Below are 20,424 nucleotides of genomic sequence, written 5' to 3'. Positions count from 1 at the left end.
TGTGGATAAGCCTAAAGTCTGCAAAAAACAACACACACACCCAAAAAAGATTGGTGGGTTGGGAATGCAATTGTCCCCTTCTGCAAATACAATCAGGCAATTTGAAACAGAAAAATGGGGAGAAATTTGAGTGGATCCTGGGTGAACTATTTGCTTTTGCATAACAGCGAAACCCATATTATAGGCATGCATTGTACAGAGCTGTAGCTATGGAGGAGGCTAGCCTTTTTTTGCCTTGCCATTGAGGCTCTCGGCCTCAGTGTGTGTGTAGGCAAATGCATGTGGGGGGGGGCTGCCCAACTGGGTCTTTGACCCAGGTGAAATAAAGCCTAGCTTTACCCCTGCATTGTGGTCCTTGCATGTGACAAATCTTATTACAGCATACAGACTGGAATGTTACCTGTTATTTATTTGTGTTTTGATTAGCTATGAGCAGTGCATGGTGTCCACGATTTTCTGGTTGGAAATATTGGGGAAATGGCTGTTATTACTTCAGCAATGTCAGCATCAGCTGGGCAGATTCTCGGAAACAGTGCAGAAGATTCAGAAGTACGGATCTAGTATGGATTGGAAGCAGAAGTGAAATGGTATTTACACATCCCTATGGCAAAACACAAATAATGGAAATCTAGTGGTAGATTTTATATGGCTGTATGTGTATGTGTGCGTATAATATATATATGTGTGTGTTACTATTTTGAAGTATCTTCAATTAAAAGCAGGGTTTGTAAATTTTGGCATTTGTTTTGGCATTGGTTTGGCTTTCTGATATTTGCACCTGCCATTACCACAACCTACTGTGTTTTAAAAACAGTTATGAGTGTGATGGTTGTGCTGTGGCAGCAGCATCAAAAGACACAGCCCCAGTCTGGCTCGAGTCCCATGGTGCTGTGAGTCTCTTTCCCTATACCCCATATTTGCACCTGCCATTACCACAACCTACTGTGTTTTAAAAACAGTTATGAGTGTGATGGTTGTGCTGTGGCAGCAGCATCAAAAGACACAGCCCCAGTCTGGCTCGAGTCCCATGGTGCTGTGAGTCTCTTTCCCTATACCACATTCACTTTAAAGTGAAGGTCTTTGCTAATTAGGTTTCCCTGACTAAATCAAATATCCCTAACTTTGTGGGCCAGGTCTGATTTACACCAGTGTTCCTTCTGGCTCATTCTTCCAACTAGTTCTCTTTTCAGAGGTGCTGTGGCTGTCTTTGACATTATTTTTCTCCACTCTGGTCCACATTTCTCTTTGCTTTTATAATGTCAAGGGTGTCTGCCTATCAGCGCCAACAACACAGGCCAGAGAGTTCCCTGCAGTGTCTCTCTCTTCTCCAAGAGTAAGGCTGCAAATTTCCCTGGGAGTAAGCCCCATTCAATTCAGTAGGACTTGCTTCTGAGTCCCACTATGTTTTTGAGTCTTAAACAGGTAGGTCTTCAAGAGGTCTCATTTTAAATCATAAGGTGTTTTATTCAGAAAGTTATTAGACAAATTCTTGCAATATCTGGCTCTGATTGCTAGTTTATTGCATGCAAGTATTTATTTCACAAGTATTGTATAGCTCTAGAAAGTGCTTTGTGAGTTATGAACATGACTGGGCTTAATTTTGTTTGGAATAAACTGAGCCACTATTTGTAGCTTGGTGTGTGTGGAAACAGCTTAGTTTGCTAAACCCAGTTAGTTACAAATTGAACCTGGATTGGAGTTGTCTATCAAAAACAGAAAAAAAAATTATGATAAAAAACTGTGTGATTTGAACTGAGCTTTCTATTTAAGAAGAACTGTATAAAGTTTAAAGTACGTTTAGTTACTGGACGGTGGGAAGAATGTGTTTGTACCCAGCATTTGACTTGTGGATGCTGCCCTCTTGTGCTAGAAATTGATAGTAATGCAAATATTAAAACTGAGAGAATTCAAAAACAAAATGTCCTAGTTTGGGAAGTTGGGAAAATGGAAATCCCTTTTTTGCTATGAGCCAGAGCCAAACACAAACTCCAGGCATTGGAGCCTGTCTTGTCACTCAGTTGCTGCCAGCTTGTTAAAATTCTGCCAGCTTGGGGCTAAGGATCCTATCTGTGTTATCTCAGAAGAGGTAGGAAGCCATCTCTTCCAGCTGGAGCTTACAGGAGCCTTTGCCAAGGCCTGTACCCCAGGGCTTGGGGGCATTCCTTTTATGTGGTTTAAAGTACTGTTAGCTCTACTCTGACCTTGTAAAATTTAGCAGAAGGCAAATATTGTTGCATCCCAAATTGTTTTACTGTCTCTTGTATTTTGGCAGGACTGGTTGTCCTCTGTAAACCCTCGTGACATTTTGTGGACTGGGCTGAATAGCAGGAAGCAAAAATCCATATGGATTTGGTCAAATATGAAATCAGCTGCTAAAGCATTACACTGGTACATAAGTGTACACTGGTACACATAAGTGTTTCTGTCAATTTTAGTTTCATCGTTTCTAATTTGCATTTCAATATTACTATTTCCATCTTGAGTAAAACTATTTTTCTCAGTTTTGTTATATATTTATTTATTTATAAAGGTATTTGTGTACCGCTATACCATAAAAAAATATCAAAGTAGCTTACAACAATAGAAGCATAAAACCATAAAAATGTTAAAAACAGGCATCAATTTACCATTGTGGAAGTCTGTATTCCTACTTGTCTGCAGAGGCAAACTATAAACAACTCCAACGCCCTGTAACAGAACAATGAAAGCAAAAATAATAACTAAAATAATTACCTCAAAGAACAAAAGAAGCAAAGGCAGAAAGAGCACAGAAATCCAGAGCTAATAATAAATACATTAAATTCTCAAAATGAAAATGGCATATAAATTAAGCAACAACAGAATCAAAGTCTTGTTTAAAAAGAAATGTCTTGAAATGCTGGTGAAACGCAAATAGGAAGGTAATCTCTTGGAACAAGGAATTGCACATATGGAATGTGCCTGCCATAGAGAAAGCCAGGCCTAGAAGGTGTTGGCACATGTGGGAGGGCTGGGTCACACATCTTAAAGGATGGACAGCTCCACTTGGTTGGGGACAAACTGCAAGAAGCTTTGTCCCAAGCTGTTTAAGGCTTTAGAAGTAATAGCTGACACCTTGAATTTCACTTGGAAACTGCACGTCTTGTACAGTACTTGCCCCAATCAAAGTTTTACTGGTGGTGTTTTACACTGGTAGAAGTTATTGATGGTTTTTAACTGCTGCCCCATAAAGAGTATGTTACAGTAGTCCAATCCAGATGGCATGTTTGACTGGGTTTATTTTTAATGTTTCCTTCTAGGAGCAGCTGGTGCGGAGGAGTGACATCATGCACCTGGTTGTGAAGTCACTGCTGCTTACAAGGAGGGAGACGGGCAAGGTGACAAAGAAGGTTGGTGCTGTGGCTGAGGAGACAATGCGCTCTGCAGAATGCCCCTCTCCTTCCCAGTAAGCTGCAGCAACTCTGTTGGAGGCCAGGAGCATGGTGCCACCCCTCCTCACTGGCTGCTCCTGGTTTATTGTTGTTGTGATCTGTAAGGTGGCTGAAAAGTTTTTTATAAGATGTAACAGAAATGTGCATATCTATGTCTATACCAGTTAATCAGCCATGTCTTTTTCTTACAGGTTGGAACTAAAAGGGAGCCCAGCTGGAAGATGTATGGGTCTTAATTCAGTAGACCAAACTGCTCTGAGACTAAATTGTGAGGAAAAACACAAATTTATTTGCAAGAGAATTGAAGGTAAACTGCACAGTAGAGTTCTGAAGGCGATGAAGAAGAAAACATCTGTAATGATTAATAATATTATTTATACCCTGCCCATTTGGCTGGGTTTCCCCAGCCACTCTGGGCAGCTCCCAACAGAATATTAAAAGCACAGTAAAACATCAAACATTAAAAACTTCCCTAAATACTTGCTTAGAATTTTTATTTTAATTATATCAAGGTGAGCTCTCTAGGTTAATCAGATTTCTTTTCTCCATTCATGGTGAGGCACAAGGTTGCATAGGTATCCTTTATCATGCGGGATGAAGCAAGCTGTGAATCATGTGATACACAAATGAATATCAGGTGTGATAGGGGGTCTACAAACCAACTGCACAGGCCATTTAGATGGCCCTAAGGAGCTTCCCTTATCATTTGCCCCAGATAGCTTCCATGCCTGAGATGCCAAAAGACCTCCCAAAGGAATTCAGAATGCCAGAGTAGTGCTGGACAACTCTCAGCCAGAGTGTGTACTCTTTTAAAAGATCTAATCTTCAATGAGTGAAGAGTGATGTGTATTCGAACTTTGTAAATGACCATCTGGGACAGGCCTGGGGAACTTTTTGTTCGCCAGATGTTGCTGAACCATAACTGCCATTATCTCTGGCCATTGGACATGCTTGCTAGGACTGATGAGAGTTGTAGTTCAGCAAAATTTGGAGGGCCAAAGGCTCCCCACACCTGATCTGGATTGTGAAGATAGATGGGTGCATCTGCAACCTGGGCTGACCTCAAGGTAGTCCTAGCTCAGGCTACACAGTTTTGAGACAGGCAGAAGCAGTGTCCACAGTTTTGAAGAAGGATGGAGCAGTCCTGCCTCCTCCCATTCCAGTTTGAAGTGCATATTAAGGGGAGACTCACTTCTCTAATATCAAGTGCACAGATTTCTGGTGTGGCACCTTCACAAGATTTGCAAGCACTGATCAGCTTTGAGGCTCCATATATATGATACACTTTAAAATGCCATTCTGGAAGGTGCTGTTTTTGGAGTTCAGCAAGAAGGGTCTCAAAACTCGGGTTCTCTTGGTTCTTAAACATGAAAGTTCAGCAAACAAAACCAACGTTTATACCTAAGGTCAACTGTGCCTTCCGCCAGGCACAAAATCTGATGTTTTCCTTCCTTCCTTGCCTTGCTGTATGTCCCACAAAGAAAAGGAGTGGCACACATTGGACATTTGGAGGACTTCCAAAATGTATTTTGGAAAGACTTATACAGCTCTGACACTTGTATCTCTGAGGAAGCATCCTTTGGAAGGCATATGCTCCAACAGATGATCTACACTTGCCAGAGAGCACTGAGGTGGCCCATCCTGGGATGAACATTGCTGCTGGACATTCTGCTCAAAGATACCCTTCTCTTTCAAATACATTGTTACGGAATGTTTAGGAGAATTACCAGTGTGTCGCGTTTTCCACATTCCACATATTGCATTTTGGAAACACATGAGTTAATGGAGAACAATTAGTGAAAAAATGTATTTCTACAATTTCTAACAGAAATATTACTGGACAAGATCTGCTGTATTTGCAGAATTAGTATAGATGAGTCATACAGTATTGGGTACACATGCTGGCCCTAGGAGGTGCAGAATGTACACTCCTTTGCCAAAACATGTACAGGACTATAGTACAGAATAAAAAGGAAGGAAACAGGCTGTTCTTTTTCAGAGTGCTTTTGAATGGACTTTGCTTTCTACAAAGTCATCTTTGACAAATCACTGCAGTGTTTGGATCCTTGACTGTGGGCAGTATGCCCTCTTTTGCAAAACTTCAAATTTTGGCACACAGTATTGATACAGGGAACTCAAAAAGGCTCTTCCAGTAGATCTAGCTCTGTATTGTGGTTGCAGGAGGGGTTGCTGTCTTGGATATTTGCCTGGGTGGGGGTAATTAAACTTGAAAACAGTCTCTGGTTGGAAGTTGCAGCCGGGACTTAATCCAATTCCATGAAGATCACCCATCTATTGCAATTAGACTTGAAAAAAAGATAGAATCCTCAGCTGCTGGGGTTTGGGGTAAAAGTGTATTGGAGAGAGTAAATTAATGAATGAATCAGTTGGGTGATTTTGTATATCAAAGAGATTTGTGAAGTGGCACTTCTCGCTTCTTGCACATGACCTGTGGAAGGTTAACCACCAAATAATGTGACTCTTGAGCCAAACAAGTTCTCACCCCAATGTAGTGGATTGTTGACTAAATAATTAGTGGCAGTGCCACTTGATCAAAGGAGTTGCCTGTTCTCATTTAAAGTACTCTGTATTATTCAAGCCTATGGGATCAGTTCCATTAGTTGAGGCCAGAGGGTGTAGACAGTGTGCTTTTAGCTGTCTGTCCCAGTATTTGTCCATCATGGCTTGCTTGTTCAGGTCAGGGATGGTGGGTGCTGACCATGTGGAACCACTGACTTTCAAGGGGTGGTGGTATTAATACTCAGAAGGGGTCATATTTCAATATACATATTCTCTGATCTATGTCTATGCACTGATCAAATAAATTTATTTAAATCCCTAAACAACTTAATGAAAAACCATGCAGAAAGGGGAGTGACTGTTGGCAGAGACTATAATGGAGCTGTATCGTCTGTAATTGGCAGGTACTAAGTAATATCTGGAGAGTATTACCCAAAAAAATTTTTTAACGATGGAGGGAAATCACTTAATAGATATGGAGCTTTTACCATCCTGCTAATAAACACTTTTTAATCTCAGCCTCATAACTCAAATTATTGAATAGATTATATCTAATTACCCTACAGCTGACATCAAAGACAAAAGAAGTAAAAAAAATGGATTATTACCAACAAATATTATCTAACATTATCTCTGTTGCGTTTTGAATTTTAAAAAATCCCCAAAATATTATTAGGTGTGAATATGAAAGAAAACAATTTCAAACTACTATTCCAATAGTATCAACTACATAACACTGGCAAAATTTATAGCCCAAATAAGCAGTGCTGGAGGTGCAAAAGAATTAAAGTGGGTTTAATATATAGTATGACTCAAAAATGGAAGACTAAGGATCCCTCTACTATAGAGGAATGGTTGAGGAAAATTTGACAAATTAGTCAAATTATAAGGTTACTGTATAAGAGGAACGCAATATATAATTGAGAAATTGTTTATATTTAAATAATTGTGGTATGACAATGTAAATGATGATTTTTCACCTTATAATCAATTTACAATAATTTAGATTTTTATGTACGGTATATTGATCTGTTTCTCTTGACCTTTCTTTCCCCGCTTTATGATTGCACTATTATCTTATTGCATAAGAAATGTAATATTGAATTGCCAAAGGTTCAAAATTCTACAGTGAAAATATTTTAAAATAAAAGGGGCAGTGGCACATCCACTCATGGAAAAAGACCTTTCTGGACCCTGATGTACTTGGCAATTAATCTGTTAACCAAGAACATACTCTCTCACCAGACTACCCCAAAAGAATGGTTCATTCAGTGAAAATAAATATGCATTAACTAAAGGAGTAACTAATGTGAAGTAATATCTGTCTATCAATCTTTATGTCGTGTAGGTACAGCAATTATATCTAGCACATTCACACTCTTAAGCTAAATGAGTAAGAAGTCTTAATCTATATTGTGAAACAGTGGGTGAGTTCAACACATTGCTATGAAAACACCTAAGATAGAGATTTACATTTTACCCTTGCCCCTTCTGCTAGGACATGGAGTTCCGTTTAGAGTATCTCTGGCGTGTATATGTTCTGAACGCCCGGGGGGGGGGGGGCGCTGAGCGTGTTGCACTGCCAAACATTTGACTGTCTAGGTCTGTAAAGGAAAAGTAACCCATAGAAGAACTCTGAGGTGAAACAACATAACTGGATAAAAAGAATGTCTTGTAAACTTTATTTGATAATTATTCTAAGCATATTTCTATTAAAATGGATAGTAAAAACAATTATTGCCCCCTCCCTCTTTTTTCTTTTTACCTCAGTGGAAAATCTTTTTGATGTCTATACTGATCACTTTTTGTCAGGACCATTAGAACCTCACTTTTATACCTCCTTTTCCACCGCTGCATTAGACTGCTTAAATGATGCCAGCTGCACAGGAATAGTGAAAGATTACCGATACTACAGAAGAACAAGAGGTGTTGATATAATTGTTACTTATGATGAAGCTGCAACTGCATACATAAGACGTGGTATGTTTGTGCGCCTGAAATAAAAACTAGTAAACAGCTTTTAAAATGCACTAGTACTCTAAAAATATTTGCAAAGTATTGTGGGTCTTATAGGGATCTTTCATTTTTCTTCACTATGCAAGTTTTGATTTAGTTTGAAAAGCTTGTGTATTTGTTCTTACTGTAATCTAAATAGCTCCCATTTTAAATCTGAGCTGTAAAATGTAATTCTATTTCATTCCCCAGATTTAGATTTCATGTCTTAGCCAAAGCCATATCTTGCTTACATTCAAAACCCATAGGTCAGGATCTAAAACACCCCATGCAGAAAGTGCTTTCATGCACATATATGGAAGCCAGGGAAAAGTTCTCAGGTTCTCCTTTCTTGCTGCATCTCTCTACGATATTAACTACCCATTTTAGGGGTTTTCTGACTAAAATGGATAGTGGTGATATAAAAAAAGCCTCCAGTGCACATGTGGACTGTCATACATGGACTTTTTAAGCCTGACCATAAGTGTGTCTTTCTTGACATAAGACCAGAAAACACATTTCTTAAGTAAAATCAAGAAATACACACATTTGAGAGAGTTTAGAAATTTAAAACTTTTGGAACCCAGTTCATCACAGTTGCAGTGACCTTATGCAGAGATTTCTCCAAAACACATGACATGAAAATTCAAAGAACTGTATTATGTGGGGTGCAGTATCATTACCCGCAACAGGGATTGCCCCCCCCTTTTAAAAAAAATACTCCCCCCTCCCCAAGCTTCAAGCAAGAGATTTTAAGTCCTGCAATCTAAACGGAGGAGAATTACAGAAGCAATTATTTTCCCATATATGATTCTCCTGTTTTTCTTTGTTTTAGGGACTGGTCCTCTAGACTCTGCTCACTTAGTCTTTACTTCCTTTCACTCATGTACTGTATTTCTTGGTCTTAGCTGGGAGTCTTTACTTACTCATTTACATTATTTTAGGTACCGAAAAAGGAATTTTGAATGCTCATGACTTGTTCCTACGTTCTGTTTCTCTCTTCCACCTTCCTCCCTAGTTTAGCTTCACAGCAGTCTGAGCTCCTGTCTGCATGATGCATTTAAAGTGGTATCATATGACTTAAAACAGCCATATCTTCCCCAATGGCATCCTGAGAACCGTAATTTGTTAAGGGTTTTGAGAGCTGTTAGGAGACCCCTATTTCCCTCACAGAGCTATAATTCTCCAGAGGTCCTGGAAAGAGGGGTTGATTTTTAAACAACTCTGAGAATTAAGTATATGGTGCAGGCAGGCAAATCATAGTTACTTTAGGCACAGACTTTAGGTTAAGATCTATGTCTGTGTTATAAGTCAACCAGGATTATCTGCTTTCTCCATACTGCCCCTTCCCTCTCTACAATGGTTTGATATGCTTTCTCACTGGGAATGGTGTAATTCAACTTACGTGATCTTTGGTTTTTTAAAAAATGAAGTAAGCTGTTACATCAGCCTTCATCTTTATTAATGTCAGATGCCTCAAGGTCTTCAACTCCCCTATTTCTCACAACCCCTTCTGCATATTAACATTTAGATCAGCTGGTTCTGTGCAGAAGCTGGCTAGATGGTGACGTCATTTGGTTGCTTCTCGGCTTTCTCTGAGGTTCCGTATGATTTTGTTTTAAGTGTGTAATAATGTTTATCTGATTCTCTACACAGAATGTAACTTTCGTTTCTATGGTTATAACTGTGCATCCGATTGTAAAAAATGCTATGGAGGATTCAGGTGTAATTCAGTAAATGGCAAGTGCCCAGAAAGGATGCAGTGTATTGGCCAGTTCAAAGGTGAACTGTGTGAATTAGGTACAGTATTACTTTGAACAGATTTGTGTGGGGTTTTTTGTCTATGTACAGTCATACCTCGGATTGAATGTGCTTCGGGATGAGCGCGTTTGAGTTGTTCTCCACGGCAACCCAGAAGTAACGGAGCGCATTACTTCCAGGTTTCGCCGCTTGTGCATGCGCAGACGCTCAAAATACGTCACGCACATGCACAGAAGTGGCGAAAAGCGACCTGCGCGTGCGCAGACGTGCCGTCACTAGTTACGTTTGCTTCTAGATGCGAACGGGGCTCTGGAACGGATGCCGTTCGCATCTAGACATACCACTGTATAAGCACAAATGAAAATCTAGAATGTTTATTTTGCAAGGGTGGAGCTGTCTTCCTATGGAAAATTTTGGTTGACTTTAAGCCTTGGTAGAACCCTTGCAAGTAACAGATTAATTTACAGGGGAGGTTAAGGGTATTTCCATTGAATTCAACCAACTGTAAAACCACAGCAGGATGAAATGCATATGAGACCACTTGCTCAAATAACTAAGTAGTTAGGTTTTTTTTAAAATTCCATCCTTAGATTTTTCCTTGTAACATGATGTTTTGAATATGTTCACCAGCATGTGCAATCTGCATGAACTTTTTTTACCCACAACACCCTCTACCCTTCTTATTTCCAAAATAGAAGTTTTCTTGTTTGTGCCATTTCTCAAAACTAAAAACAAGCAATTTGTATACAGTATTTGCTACATGCACTCATTAGTCTCCATGACAGAAAAAATGGAAAATACAAAAAGATGCTTATTTAAAAGCAGATACAATGTGATGTTGCTACAAAATGCTTATGAGATTTGTTGGTGCTGTTTTTAAGGAAACGTTTTTGAGACAGACTTAGAGACAAGGCATGATGACTAAAACTACATATCTCTGGAGGCAGCTCATTTGGCCCTATAAAACAAAAGGCTAGATACAGTATGAACTTCAGTAGAAAAGCACTAGAAAGTAAATGCAAACAGATGCAAATACAGTTGGTAATGTGAAGCAAAAAACATGTTAAAATAGCATGATTCCATTCAGTGCAAATTTGATATGTGTAACTGGTAGTGCTTTTGAATGAAGAAAAGGGTGTACAGTTGTGAAACCTCAGAAAATAGTATAATGGCAAACATTGCAATCAACTTTTGCTTCAGAATATCTGCATTATACATAAGCCTTTGCTTCATGATGAAAATATTAATGAAAATAAAATGAATGGTTTGGCACACCTCTAGTTTCTGCAAGATTGTGACCTGTCCTAGTAAACTATTCATGTTTAATAAAAATTTAGGCATACTGAGTTGAGTGAGGTTTACTTTCAGGTAAATACATAAAGGACTGTAGTCTGACTGAATATCTGTCAGAATGTGTTCCTGTTACTTGGAGTACTAAAAGCTGCTGCACTGCTGGGTTGGCCATGATGCTTTAGTTTAGCATGTGATATAGCTAAGGCTGTATGAAAAAGAATAAATAATCTTACTGGAGGGCAGTTGAGTCAGCCTGTCTTCTTTCTCTGATATTAGAAATAGCTAAAATAGCCGCTAGTGAAACCAAATCTGAAGACCAACGTTTAGACATTTGCAAAACTTGGGTAGTGGTTGTGTTCTAAGAAGAAAACAAACAGAACCATTGTCACAAGGAAGGGGTGCATTTATATCTACAAGCAAGAGGACAAACAAACAATGGAAAAATCCTGGGAACATGGAACATAACCAAAAATCTCCCCTCACTGGAAGATGGAGTAATTGCACCAGTTATGTGTGAAATACCATGCACTTTCTGCCAATCAAATGCTCCCGTGGAAAGATCACACACTCACCACTTAAGAATAAGAATAATAACAGAGAGAAGCAGAGCTGTGCCTGAAGCTGCTTTTTTGGAGCAGGCAAGATGCCAGGCTGCCCACTACAGATGGCATACCTGTCTTTTGGAGCAAGTTGGAGGAGAAATCCAATCATGGATATGATCCTCAACTATAGAGAAAGGTTCAGTTCCCACTTGACATAAGAGATCACCATTAGTTTCCTTATAATTTTCTTCATTTCAGGCATCAGGAATCCAAAATGTCCACAGAATGCCCCATGGTGGTTTTATGATGGACACTGCTATTATTTTGAAAAGAAAAGGAAACGGCAGTACGCACAGGCAAGCGTGCAGTGTTCATACTACAAGGATGTCAACCTTGTCAAAATTGACAATGAAAAGGAAAAGGTATTGTACTTTAGTGCAAGGATAAATTTGAGACAACAAAAAGACATCTAATGGTACCTCGGGTTAAGTACTTAATTCATTCCGGAGGTCCGTTCTTAACCTGAAACTGTTCTTAACCTGAAGCACCACTTTAGCTAATGGGGCCTCCCGCTGCTACCGTGCCGCCGGAGCACGATTTCTATTCTCAACCTGAAGCAAAGTTCTTAACCTGAGGTAATATTTCTGGGTTAGCGGAGTCTGTAACCTGAAGCGTGTGTAACCTGAAGCGTATGTAACCCAAGGTACCACTGTAGTGTAAAAGGTTTAAACATTGCTAGTTTCAGTTTAGGCTACCTTTCTTCCTGTTTTCAGGAAAAGGAGCTGGAAATATTTCAAAAAGGCAAAAACCCAATCATACACATCAGATCATTGAACAGAACAGGCATAAGTACATTTAAAACTGACTAATTTAGGTTTAATGCACTGCAACTTTTTACATTTGATCAGATATGTAATCAATTAGACTGAAGATGTAATAGGCTGCTGGAGATTCATAAGCCAAATCTGACCCATTGAAGATGGTTTTCTCTCCCTATTGCTCAAGCCAAAAAGGCAGAAGGGTGTGGAAGGCATGTAAGCTTCAGAAATGGCTGGCAGGTCGTTTGGGAGACTGGCGAGCAGAGCCTAGACCGTTCTCTAGCCAAGCTAAGTACATGCACTAAGGTACAACAGAGGGAGGGAAAAGGCTAGCTGGATGGCTAAGAACTAAAGAAAACTAATAGTACTCCCTCTCAAGAAAAAAACAAAGTAGATTTGTACCTTGAAAGTCCTGCTATATCTAATCCCAGTGTATAGGTGCTGTGATGAGTAGCATTCTCCCCTCCCCCCCTTTAATCAGTTCAGGTTAATTCATCAGTTACATCAGTTCCTTTAAAAAATTTACCAGCCCACTGATAAACTGGCCCTGATAACATCAAGATGAGTCTACTGCAATTGCTGCGTTTGAGTATACTAGCTGGTGCTAAAAAGCAATCTAGGGAATGGTAGGAGGAAAATTGCTTGTATCAGTCTAGTTACCATCAAGGCCTGAAGTACATGGCTGAAGAGCTGTAATACCTGTACGAGAGTTTTAAGTATTCTTACAAAGGCTGAGCACTACCCTGCTGACTGCCGAGCAGTAGCAAGATTCCAGGACAGTTCTAGGTGCCCAACCAGAATTTGTGCTCCTTTGAGAATCAAGACGCAGCGGAAGCTGTTGTAGCTTTAAGAAATATGTCTTATTCACATAAAAGGTAAAGGGACCTCTCACCATTAGGTCCAGTCATGACTGACTCTGGGGTTGTGGCGCTCATCTCGCTTTATTGGCCGAGGGAGCCAGCATGACTAAGCCACTTCTGGCGAATCAGAGCAGCGCACGGAAATGCCGTTTACCTTCCTGCCAGAGCGGTACCTATTTATTTGCACTTTGATGTGCTTTCGTACTGCTAGGTGGGCAGGAGCAGGGACTGACCAACGGGAGCTCACCCCCTTGTGGGGATTCGAACCACCGACCATCTGATCGGCAAGTCCAAGGCTCTGTGGTTTAACCCACAGCGCCACCCACGTCCTTCTTATTCACATACTTACACCTGAATTTAGATGGAAGGAGTCATTGCAAGAGGGGTGTGTTCCCCACAGCAGTGCAGCACTGGAGCCCAGCCTCACTTCAGTCAGCCTGCCAAGATTATTTCTGGCTTTTGTTTCCCTTCTTCCAAGCACATTCCTACTCCAAACAACTCCCTATCCCAAGAACATTTTTAGAGGCACATTTTTCTCATGTGAGCACAGCCTGCTCCCTCCCTGTCTTTCACAGTCCTGAGACCCTTTCTTTGATGTGCTAACGGATGCCAATCAACACCTTTGTCTTTTAATGACTTTGCATAAGCCATCCCAAGGATCCTTTGTCTAGCAGGGTTCTGTAGCTTGCATCTGTCATCAACCAACAGTACCTGTTGAATTCCATCCATCCCAATACAGATTCCAGATATTTGTTCAGGTCTTAAATTTGAAAAGCTGTTTTTAAAAGAGATTTCTTTTTCTAGAAGTGGCTTAATACTATGATGGAAAGTCAGAGTTGGATTGGTTTGCTACAGGAAGGAAGTGTATGGAAATGGAGTGGCGATCGAGAAGCTGTTGATCCATTACACTACTCCTGGTAAGCATTCAATTTCAGCAGTTGCAGGAAAAGAGCATAGTTCCATAGATACTTCCATAGTACCTATTGAGCATTGTTTTTAATAACACTCTTGCTCAGTTATAACTCTCAAATTGTCATCAGAAGAGGATGCTAAAGAAGGTTTTGGTGATGAGAAGCATTTTGGAAGGTAAGGCCTACAGACTGACGGAGAGAGTTCTTCTCTGGAAGATACACATTTCCCCCCATTCTTTTGTGACTGTCTTTGTCCAGTAATATTGTTACATGTTACCATAATCTCCATGTGCAGTGTGAGATTTCAGGAGCTTACCCAGGATTGTGTTTCCATTGGAAAGACAGTGGAGGCTAGTGTCTTTAAGAAATTTGGTTTATTAACACAATTACCCCTGGAAATCTACAATGGAGGGGGTGCAGAACATTTTACCCTAAGAATGTCTCTCATCCCACCCCCCATAGCTTCAGCAAGCTTAGTTCCAAAGCAGCAGTCAGTCATGGCCCCTTGTCGCATAATGCAGCCTCTTCCAGGCAACAGCCAAGTTGGTTCTGCCCGCCCAGCAGTTCTTGGGGTCTGACCTTCGTTCTCTTTCTCAGCAGACCTCTTACCCAAAACCCAAGCCTCCTATGTAATTACTCTTTTTCTAGTCATCCCATCCCATCTCCTGTTAATTGTCCTGCCTCTATCCACTCCTCAGAACCAGGATGGGTGGTGGAGAGGACAGTTCATTTGTATTGCCAAAATCCTTAATGGCCCTGGTATTGGTTTTTAATGGCTCTGCACCTAGTTACCAGGCACCAACCCAGGGATTCCACATCTGGCACAGTTCAGCAGGTTGCATTTTCCATTCCTTATCCAATTATTAGCTAGATTCTGACATTTATTAATTTCTTAGTTTTGGGAAATCTCCCCTCCCAATTTACAGGTCGCCTCCCGTTAACATTTTGCATACCAAAGAAAACCATTGAAAAAGCCTGCAAACACCTCATTCTGCCCTTGCCTCCATTCCACCCTTTTTATGGCATTTCCAGGTCACTTCCATGTTTGGCATGATTTGTATAGACATGGTCGTGCACATATTGAACATGCGTAAACTGGGAGCTGCCTGTTTATCAATATAACTGGATTTTTGTTCTGTTCAGTAATATAAATGCAGTTGGTCCCACTTTCCTGTGACACCACACTACTATGTTTAGTGTTGAGCTATTGTTCCATCCATTCAGTTTTAATTTGGGAACTGGACTCTCAGATATATCCCTAATTTCTATGCCATCTGCTTTTTGTTTGCATTCTGCTTTTAGATTTCAGTATTTTCTACATATTCTAGAAACGTTTCCTGTTTGCTTTTAATTAGACAACATACAACATTATAAAGGCGCCCTCTGAAGTAAACAAATTGGTTCTGCATTCTCAGGAATACTACTGTAAAGAGTACAGAAATGTATGGGATATTCAGTTGTTGGTTTTTTTTTTAATTTTGTAAGGCAGAGTGTATAAATTGCATTGTTAATTCTACCAGCTTATTTTTTATATTTTTAATCAGGTTATGGGACTTTCCCGCCACAGCAAATGGATGTGTTATGATGGTTAGAGGAGGCAGACTTATGGCATTACCATGCACTGAGCAACATTTCTATGTTTGTGAAAAAGAAATAGGTACTGATTGGAATATTTGATTGTTATACAATATAAATGCTCATCATAGGATCACGTAACCTTTTGCTCTGTTTTATGATTATGAATCTGAATTTGCCCAGAGTAAGTATGATTAATTGTAGTGACTAAGATTCCTAAATTTTTTCTTTCTTTCATATAGCAATTCATGTTGTATTTGCTGTCAGTAATCTTGTTACTAAATTATAATCATGTTACTAAATTGTCTCTTCTTTTTTAAAAAGTTGGTCCTGACATTTTCATTGATTACCCTGGGAAAATAATGCTGGCTGTTCACCCCCTGGCTGTGTACAAAAGCTTTGAGGAAGCAAGATTCTATTGTATATTAAGAGAGAACTGTACTGGAATAAGTAGCTGGCCAGACAAACATTTTCTTGTCACAGGAATGGAAATGGTATCAGGTGTGAGGCATCATGTATTTCACTTGAAGACCGGTAAGGATCATTTCTGTTTTTAATAGTTGTTTGGTGCACTGGAATGCTGAGTAAAGATTCAAAATTCTGAGCTATAATAGCTCCAAATAGAAGTTTGAAATGTCCTGGAAATATTGTGAAGGATCAGAACCAGTGGAGCTTAAAGATTGACCAAATTTAGTTTTCCCCCCCTATAAAGTGATTCCTTGTGGGGGTGGGAGCCAACAAAATTTGTGGATGGGGTTGCACTCCTAAAGGAGCAGGTCTGTAACTTGGTAGTATCCTAGATACACCTAGACACAAGAGGCCCAAATGTCCCTAGCAGTTTCACTTAGTACACCAGCTACGCCCGTATTTGGATTGGGATAACTTGGCCACTGTAGTCCATGAATTGGTAACTTCAAGTCTGGATTACTGTAATGTACAGTATGTAGTACTGCCCTACTCTGGAAGCTCCAGCTAGTGAAGAAAGCATCAGTTAGACTGTAGATGGGATCAGAAAGCCAACAGTATGTGCACCTCCACTAAAACATCTGGACTGGCTGCCTATATGCTACTGGGTCGGGTTCATATATTACGTCAATAGCCAAAGCCCTGAACAGGTTGAGTCCAGGTTACCATAAGGAGTGTCTGAACCCTAATATCCCAGCCTGAACACTGAGATCATCTGGAGGAGCCATGCTAGTTGTACCCCATGTTACATTGAGATGGCTCAGTATTCTACTAAATAATAAACTTGAGAGCATGTTTTTTATATTGAAGCTTGCAGGTTCCAACCCATCCTAATGCATTCCAGGAGCCATTCAAAAAGTGCTAACATGCTTTTGAGGGGTATCCTCATATTATACCATGGGACTTGGCACACAGTTTGAGAACTACTGATCTAAGAGAGATTGAGCTAGGAAGCATAAGAAGCAAACCAAATTGGGGGAGGGGAAAATATGATAATGGTGATACAATACTGACATGCATTGTGTGTGTGTGTGTGTGTGAGAGAGAGAGAGAGGGGGGGGGGTCACTAGTGAGAGAGCACACACAGCATAGGAGACAAAGAGAGAAATGGAGAAAAGTAAATTGACAAAGATAGACAAACTGAAGAAGAGGGAGCATAGTAGAAAATAAAAGACAAATGTAGTAGAATGTAATTGTATTTCTTCTGTATCAAAGGTGCTAAATATCCATATGCTTATATTACTCTTTTAGGGTTGTGTTGCCCACAGTGTCTCCATGTAGTTGCGGAGGACCACAGTACTTTCCTCACAAATGACCCATATATTTTGTTGCTGTTCTGTGGCTTTCTCAGGACAGTCATACATCCTATTGTATTCTAGGGGTTTATTGGAACTTTTATACAGTTTATCTGCTTTGCACCTGTCACAGTAATACTCAGGGTTTTTTATGTTTTCTATTTGATTGCTGCTTTAAAACAATGCTGAGCCATCTCCAGTTGCTCTCACTGTAGTGATATGATTTTCTGCTTACTGTTCTATGTTCAGCTGAGAATGAGAAAATGCTGCTTAGCTTTTGAGTTTGAAGCACCTGGAAGTGTTGGGAATACATCCAGGTTTTAATAATCAGTACAGATAAGAAAGCATGAGATCCCATGATGTTTTGGAATAGTCTAACTCATGCATTCTCTTGCTCAATCTTGTTAGTACATCACTCTGTGATTTATTTCACACAGGATGAGACAAAACATCCAGAATGGATATAATTCCATAAGCTGAAGTGATGATTCAGAATTTAACACTGCTGTAATTATTTACAGTTTTAGTAGTGCTTATTTACTTCTTTCTGAAACAGAATTTTTCATCTTGAGGGCTGCAGTATCTTCTGAACAGTCTTCTATAGGTCATGATCTTTTTACAGGTCCCAGTTGGGCTGCTTGGTGTGGCAAAATCTTCTTAGGGATACCCGCTCATTGGTTATTGACTCCCTTTACTGTTGACAAGGTACAGTTGTACCTTGGTTCTCAAACAGAACTCCTGGAACCATTCAAAAACCAAGGCACAGCTTCTGATTGGCTGCAGGAGCATCCAAAAATTGTTCAAAAACCATAACACTTCTGGGTTTCAATCGTTCGGGAGCCGATTTGTTCAGGAGCCAAGGTGTTTGAGATCCAAGGTATGATGGTAATCAGTAGTTTGTCCATGGTAAGGCATGGTGCTGTGGTAAAACACTGGATCTTACTGTAAAAAATAATTTATTAGGGCTGGATTCAGCTGACCAGTGCACCTAGTGAAAGCCCATGCAGCGACTTCCGATAACATGATGTTGCTTCTCCATCCTCCCCACCATGGCCCCCAAATTTGCTCATGGGGAGGCCAGGATAATCCCTAGAACAGTACATGGGAGGAGGAGAGGAGAACTCATTCCATCAGGCAAGCAGAAATTCTTGTGCTGACAAAATGATCTCCTTAATACTATGTTGAATTCCTCCCTATATGTTTGCCTGTGTATTTGTAGCTTGGAATATTTTTATCATATTTTTATCATACATAGATGTCCAAGACAGCTTGGTTACTTTAAATTTTTTAAAATTCTCTGCACTCTAGCTTGTTCACCAGGACGTTATGGGTATGGATGTGGGGAAGAATGTCCACCATGCAGAGATAATGCCCTTTGTAATATGTTGACTGGTTTCTGTGATGAGAAAGCCTTCTGCAGAGACACATCCTCTATAGAGAGGTGTTCAGAAAGTAAGCTTAAAAAACAAACAAAAATAAATAAATTTAGTTTATATGAAATATTGCTGTCTTTGTTCTGTAGGGTCTGTCTTTGTTTAGGGTCTTCAAAATATCCCTAAATGCTTCTCTGTTTTCAGGATCATTTTAATGGAAATGAAACAGAACACTGCTGTTTCCCCATGTGCCCTGGTGCATATTTTGTCTTGTAGTTGCTTAGCTCAGTACAGAGCAGATGTTCATGCTCTTAGTAACATCCTTTGAATGATGGAGACTAGGACCATGCCATAAGAGTGGCTGCACTAGCACCGTTTGAGCGCCTGCTCATCCTTTCAGAGGTGATTACACGCAAATTTAATGTCTAGCCAGTTCTGTAACAAGAACCATTCTCTGAATATGACTTCTACATTGCAATGAATTGGGAAAAGCCTCCAAGCAGAATAAATATTATGCAGTGTGTTGTTCACAGATCATATACACATTTCTGCCCCAGTGAATCATGATGGTTGTGGAAACTAGTGATTGGCACCCCGTGGATTCTCTTTGGATTGGAATAAGGGGGGCTATTCCCCCCACCCCAATCTGAATTTAAGCTAATCTTTACCAAATCCTCTGGAAAACGTAGTTTTTCTGTCTTTTTCTACAGGCCATCCCTATATTTTTTGTTGATATCATGAGAGTGAATTTCTTGAGACTGGAAAGTTTCTGTTTGCACAGGGTAGATGTTTTGCATATTTGTTTTGGCATGAGTATGAAGTGGCTTTTTGTGCATTTGTTTTTAAAGGCACAGTCAGCCAGAGATGTCCCGATATGGGTAAATGGCGCTACTGGAACAGATACTGTTACTATTTCTCTGTCCATATTGATGCTGAAAAACGCTGGGAAGAAGCCAATTCTTCCTGCAGTCGTTTTAGGGCTGCTGAACTTCTATGGATTGAAGACCAAGATGATCTGGTATGGCTATTTTACCATTAGTGACTCTTGTCTTAATTGGCCTGTACTTCCAGAACTTTAGCACCTATGTAGAAGTATCACAATTCAGAAGAATGCTGTACTTTTTTATTAATATTGCAGGCACTATACAGTAAAAAAAGTTTCTACACTTTTATGTTATTCTTTCCAAGCTGATGCAAGTTCCTTTAGTGATGCTGTTGTAAAGAATTGCTGTAAGAATCCCCAGAACCTCAATTATCATTTTTCAAATGGTAAGACCTGAGAAGGCTGGTTCATACCTATCCACATGGTGAATTAGTACATGCTCCTCTACGTGTCACACATAGAAGGCAATATTCATCTGGATTCTCTGCCTGAAAGCTTGTTGCACGCATTCACTTCTGCCCTCACCCCCCACCTTTTTAGAGGGAAACATTTCATGTGTGGACATAGATGCAGAATGCCCAGATCACATTACCTCAGCCTTATGAACAAACCTACAAGTTACTGGCCTGCAAAACTTCATACTAGCTTACTTCTGCAAGCTGTTTTACTGGCCCTTGCTATTGCCATTACATACCATACTGAGGTACACACACTCTGTCATATAAC

General features: G+C 40.0%; 1 protein-coding gene across 8 annotated transcripts in view; it reads left to right on the top strand.

Annotated features, from left to right (window-relative positions):
- LOC309363707 (uncharacterized protein) overlaps nucleotides 1-20,424 on the top strand; it is an 80,468-nt gene that overhangs the window by 15,023 nt on the left and 45,021 nt on the right. For 6 of the 8 annotated variants that reach the window (XR_014165546.1, XM_081900095.1, XM_081900092.1 and 3 more), the window contains 11 exons: nucleotides 427-587; nucleotides 2,273-2,388; nucleotides 3,602-3,717; nucleotides 7,701-7,910; nucleotides 9,579-9,722; nucleotides 11,777-11,940; nucleotides 14,001-14,113; nucleotides 15,652-15,764; nucleotides 16,007-16,216; nucleotides 18,751-18,894; nucleotides 19,664-19,833. Coding sequence is in view for 7 of the 8 variants with exons in the window: in XM_081900095.1 (XP_081756221.1) it covers nucleotides 427-587; nucleotides 2,273-2,388; nucleotides 3,602-3,717; nucleotides 7,701-7,910; nucleotides 9,579-9,722; nucleotides 11,777-11,940; nucleotides 14,001-14,113; nucleotides 15,652-15,764; nucleotides 16,007-16,216; nucleotides 18,751-18,894; nucleotides 19,664-19,833 (1,661 nt within the window). In the remaining variant the exon portion in view is untranslated. Of the gene's footprint in view, nucleotides 1-426; nucleotides 588-2,272; nucleotides 2,389-3,494; nucleotides 3,516-3,601; nucleotides 3,718-7,700; nucleotides 7,911-9,578; nucleotides 9,723-11,776; nucleotides 11,941-14,000; nucleotides 14,114-15,651; nucleotides 15,765-16,006; nucleotides 16,217-18,750; nucleotides 18,895-19,663; nucleotides 19,834-20,424 lie in introns of those variants that run through there. The other 2 variants (XM_081900093.1, XM_081900097.1) reach the window with 2 other exon arrangements.

This window comes from Podarcis melisellensis, assembly GCF_964234715.1.
Source record: "Podarcis melisellensis genome assembly, chromosome: 2".
Lineage (NCBI taxonomy): Eukaryota > Metazoa > Chordata > Lepidosauria > Squamata > Lacertidae > Podarcis > Podarcis melisellensis.
Note: the sequence above shows the minus strand (reverse complement) of the source record. Positions and strands in the feature narration are given on the sequence as shown.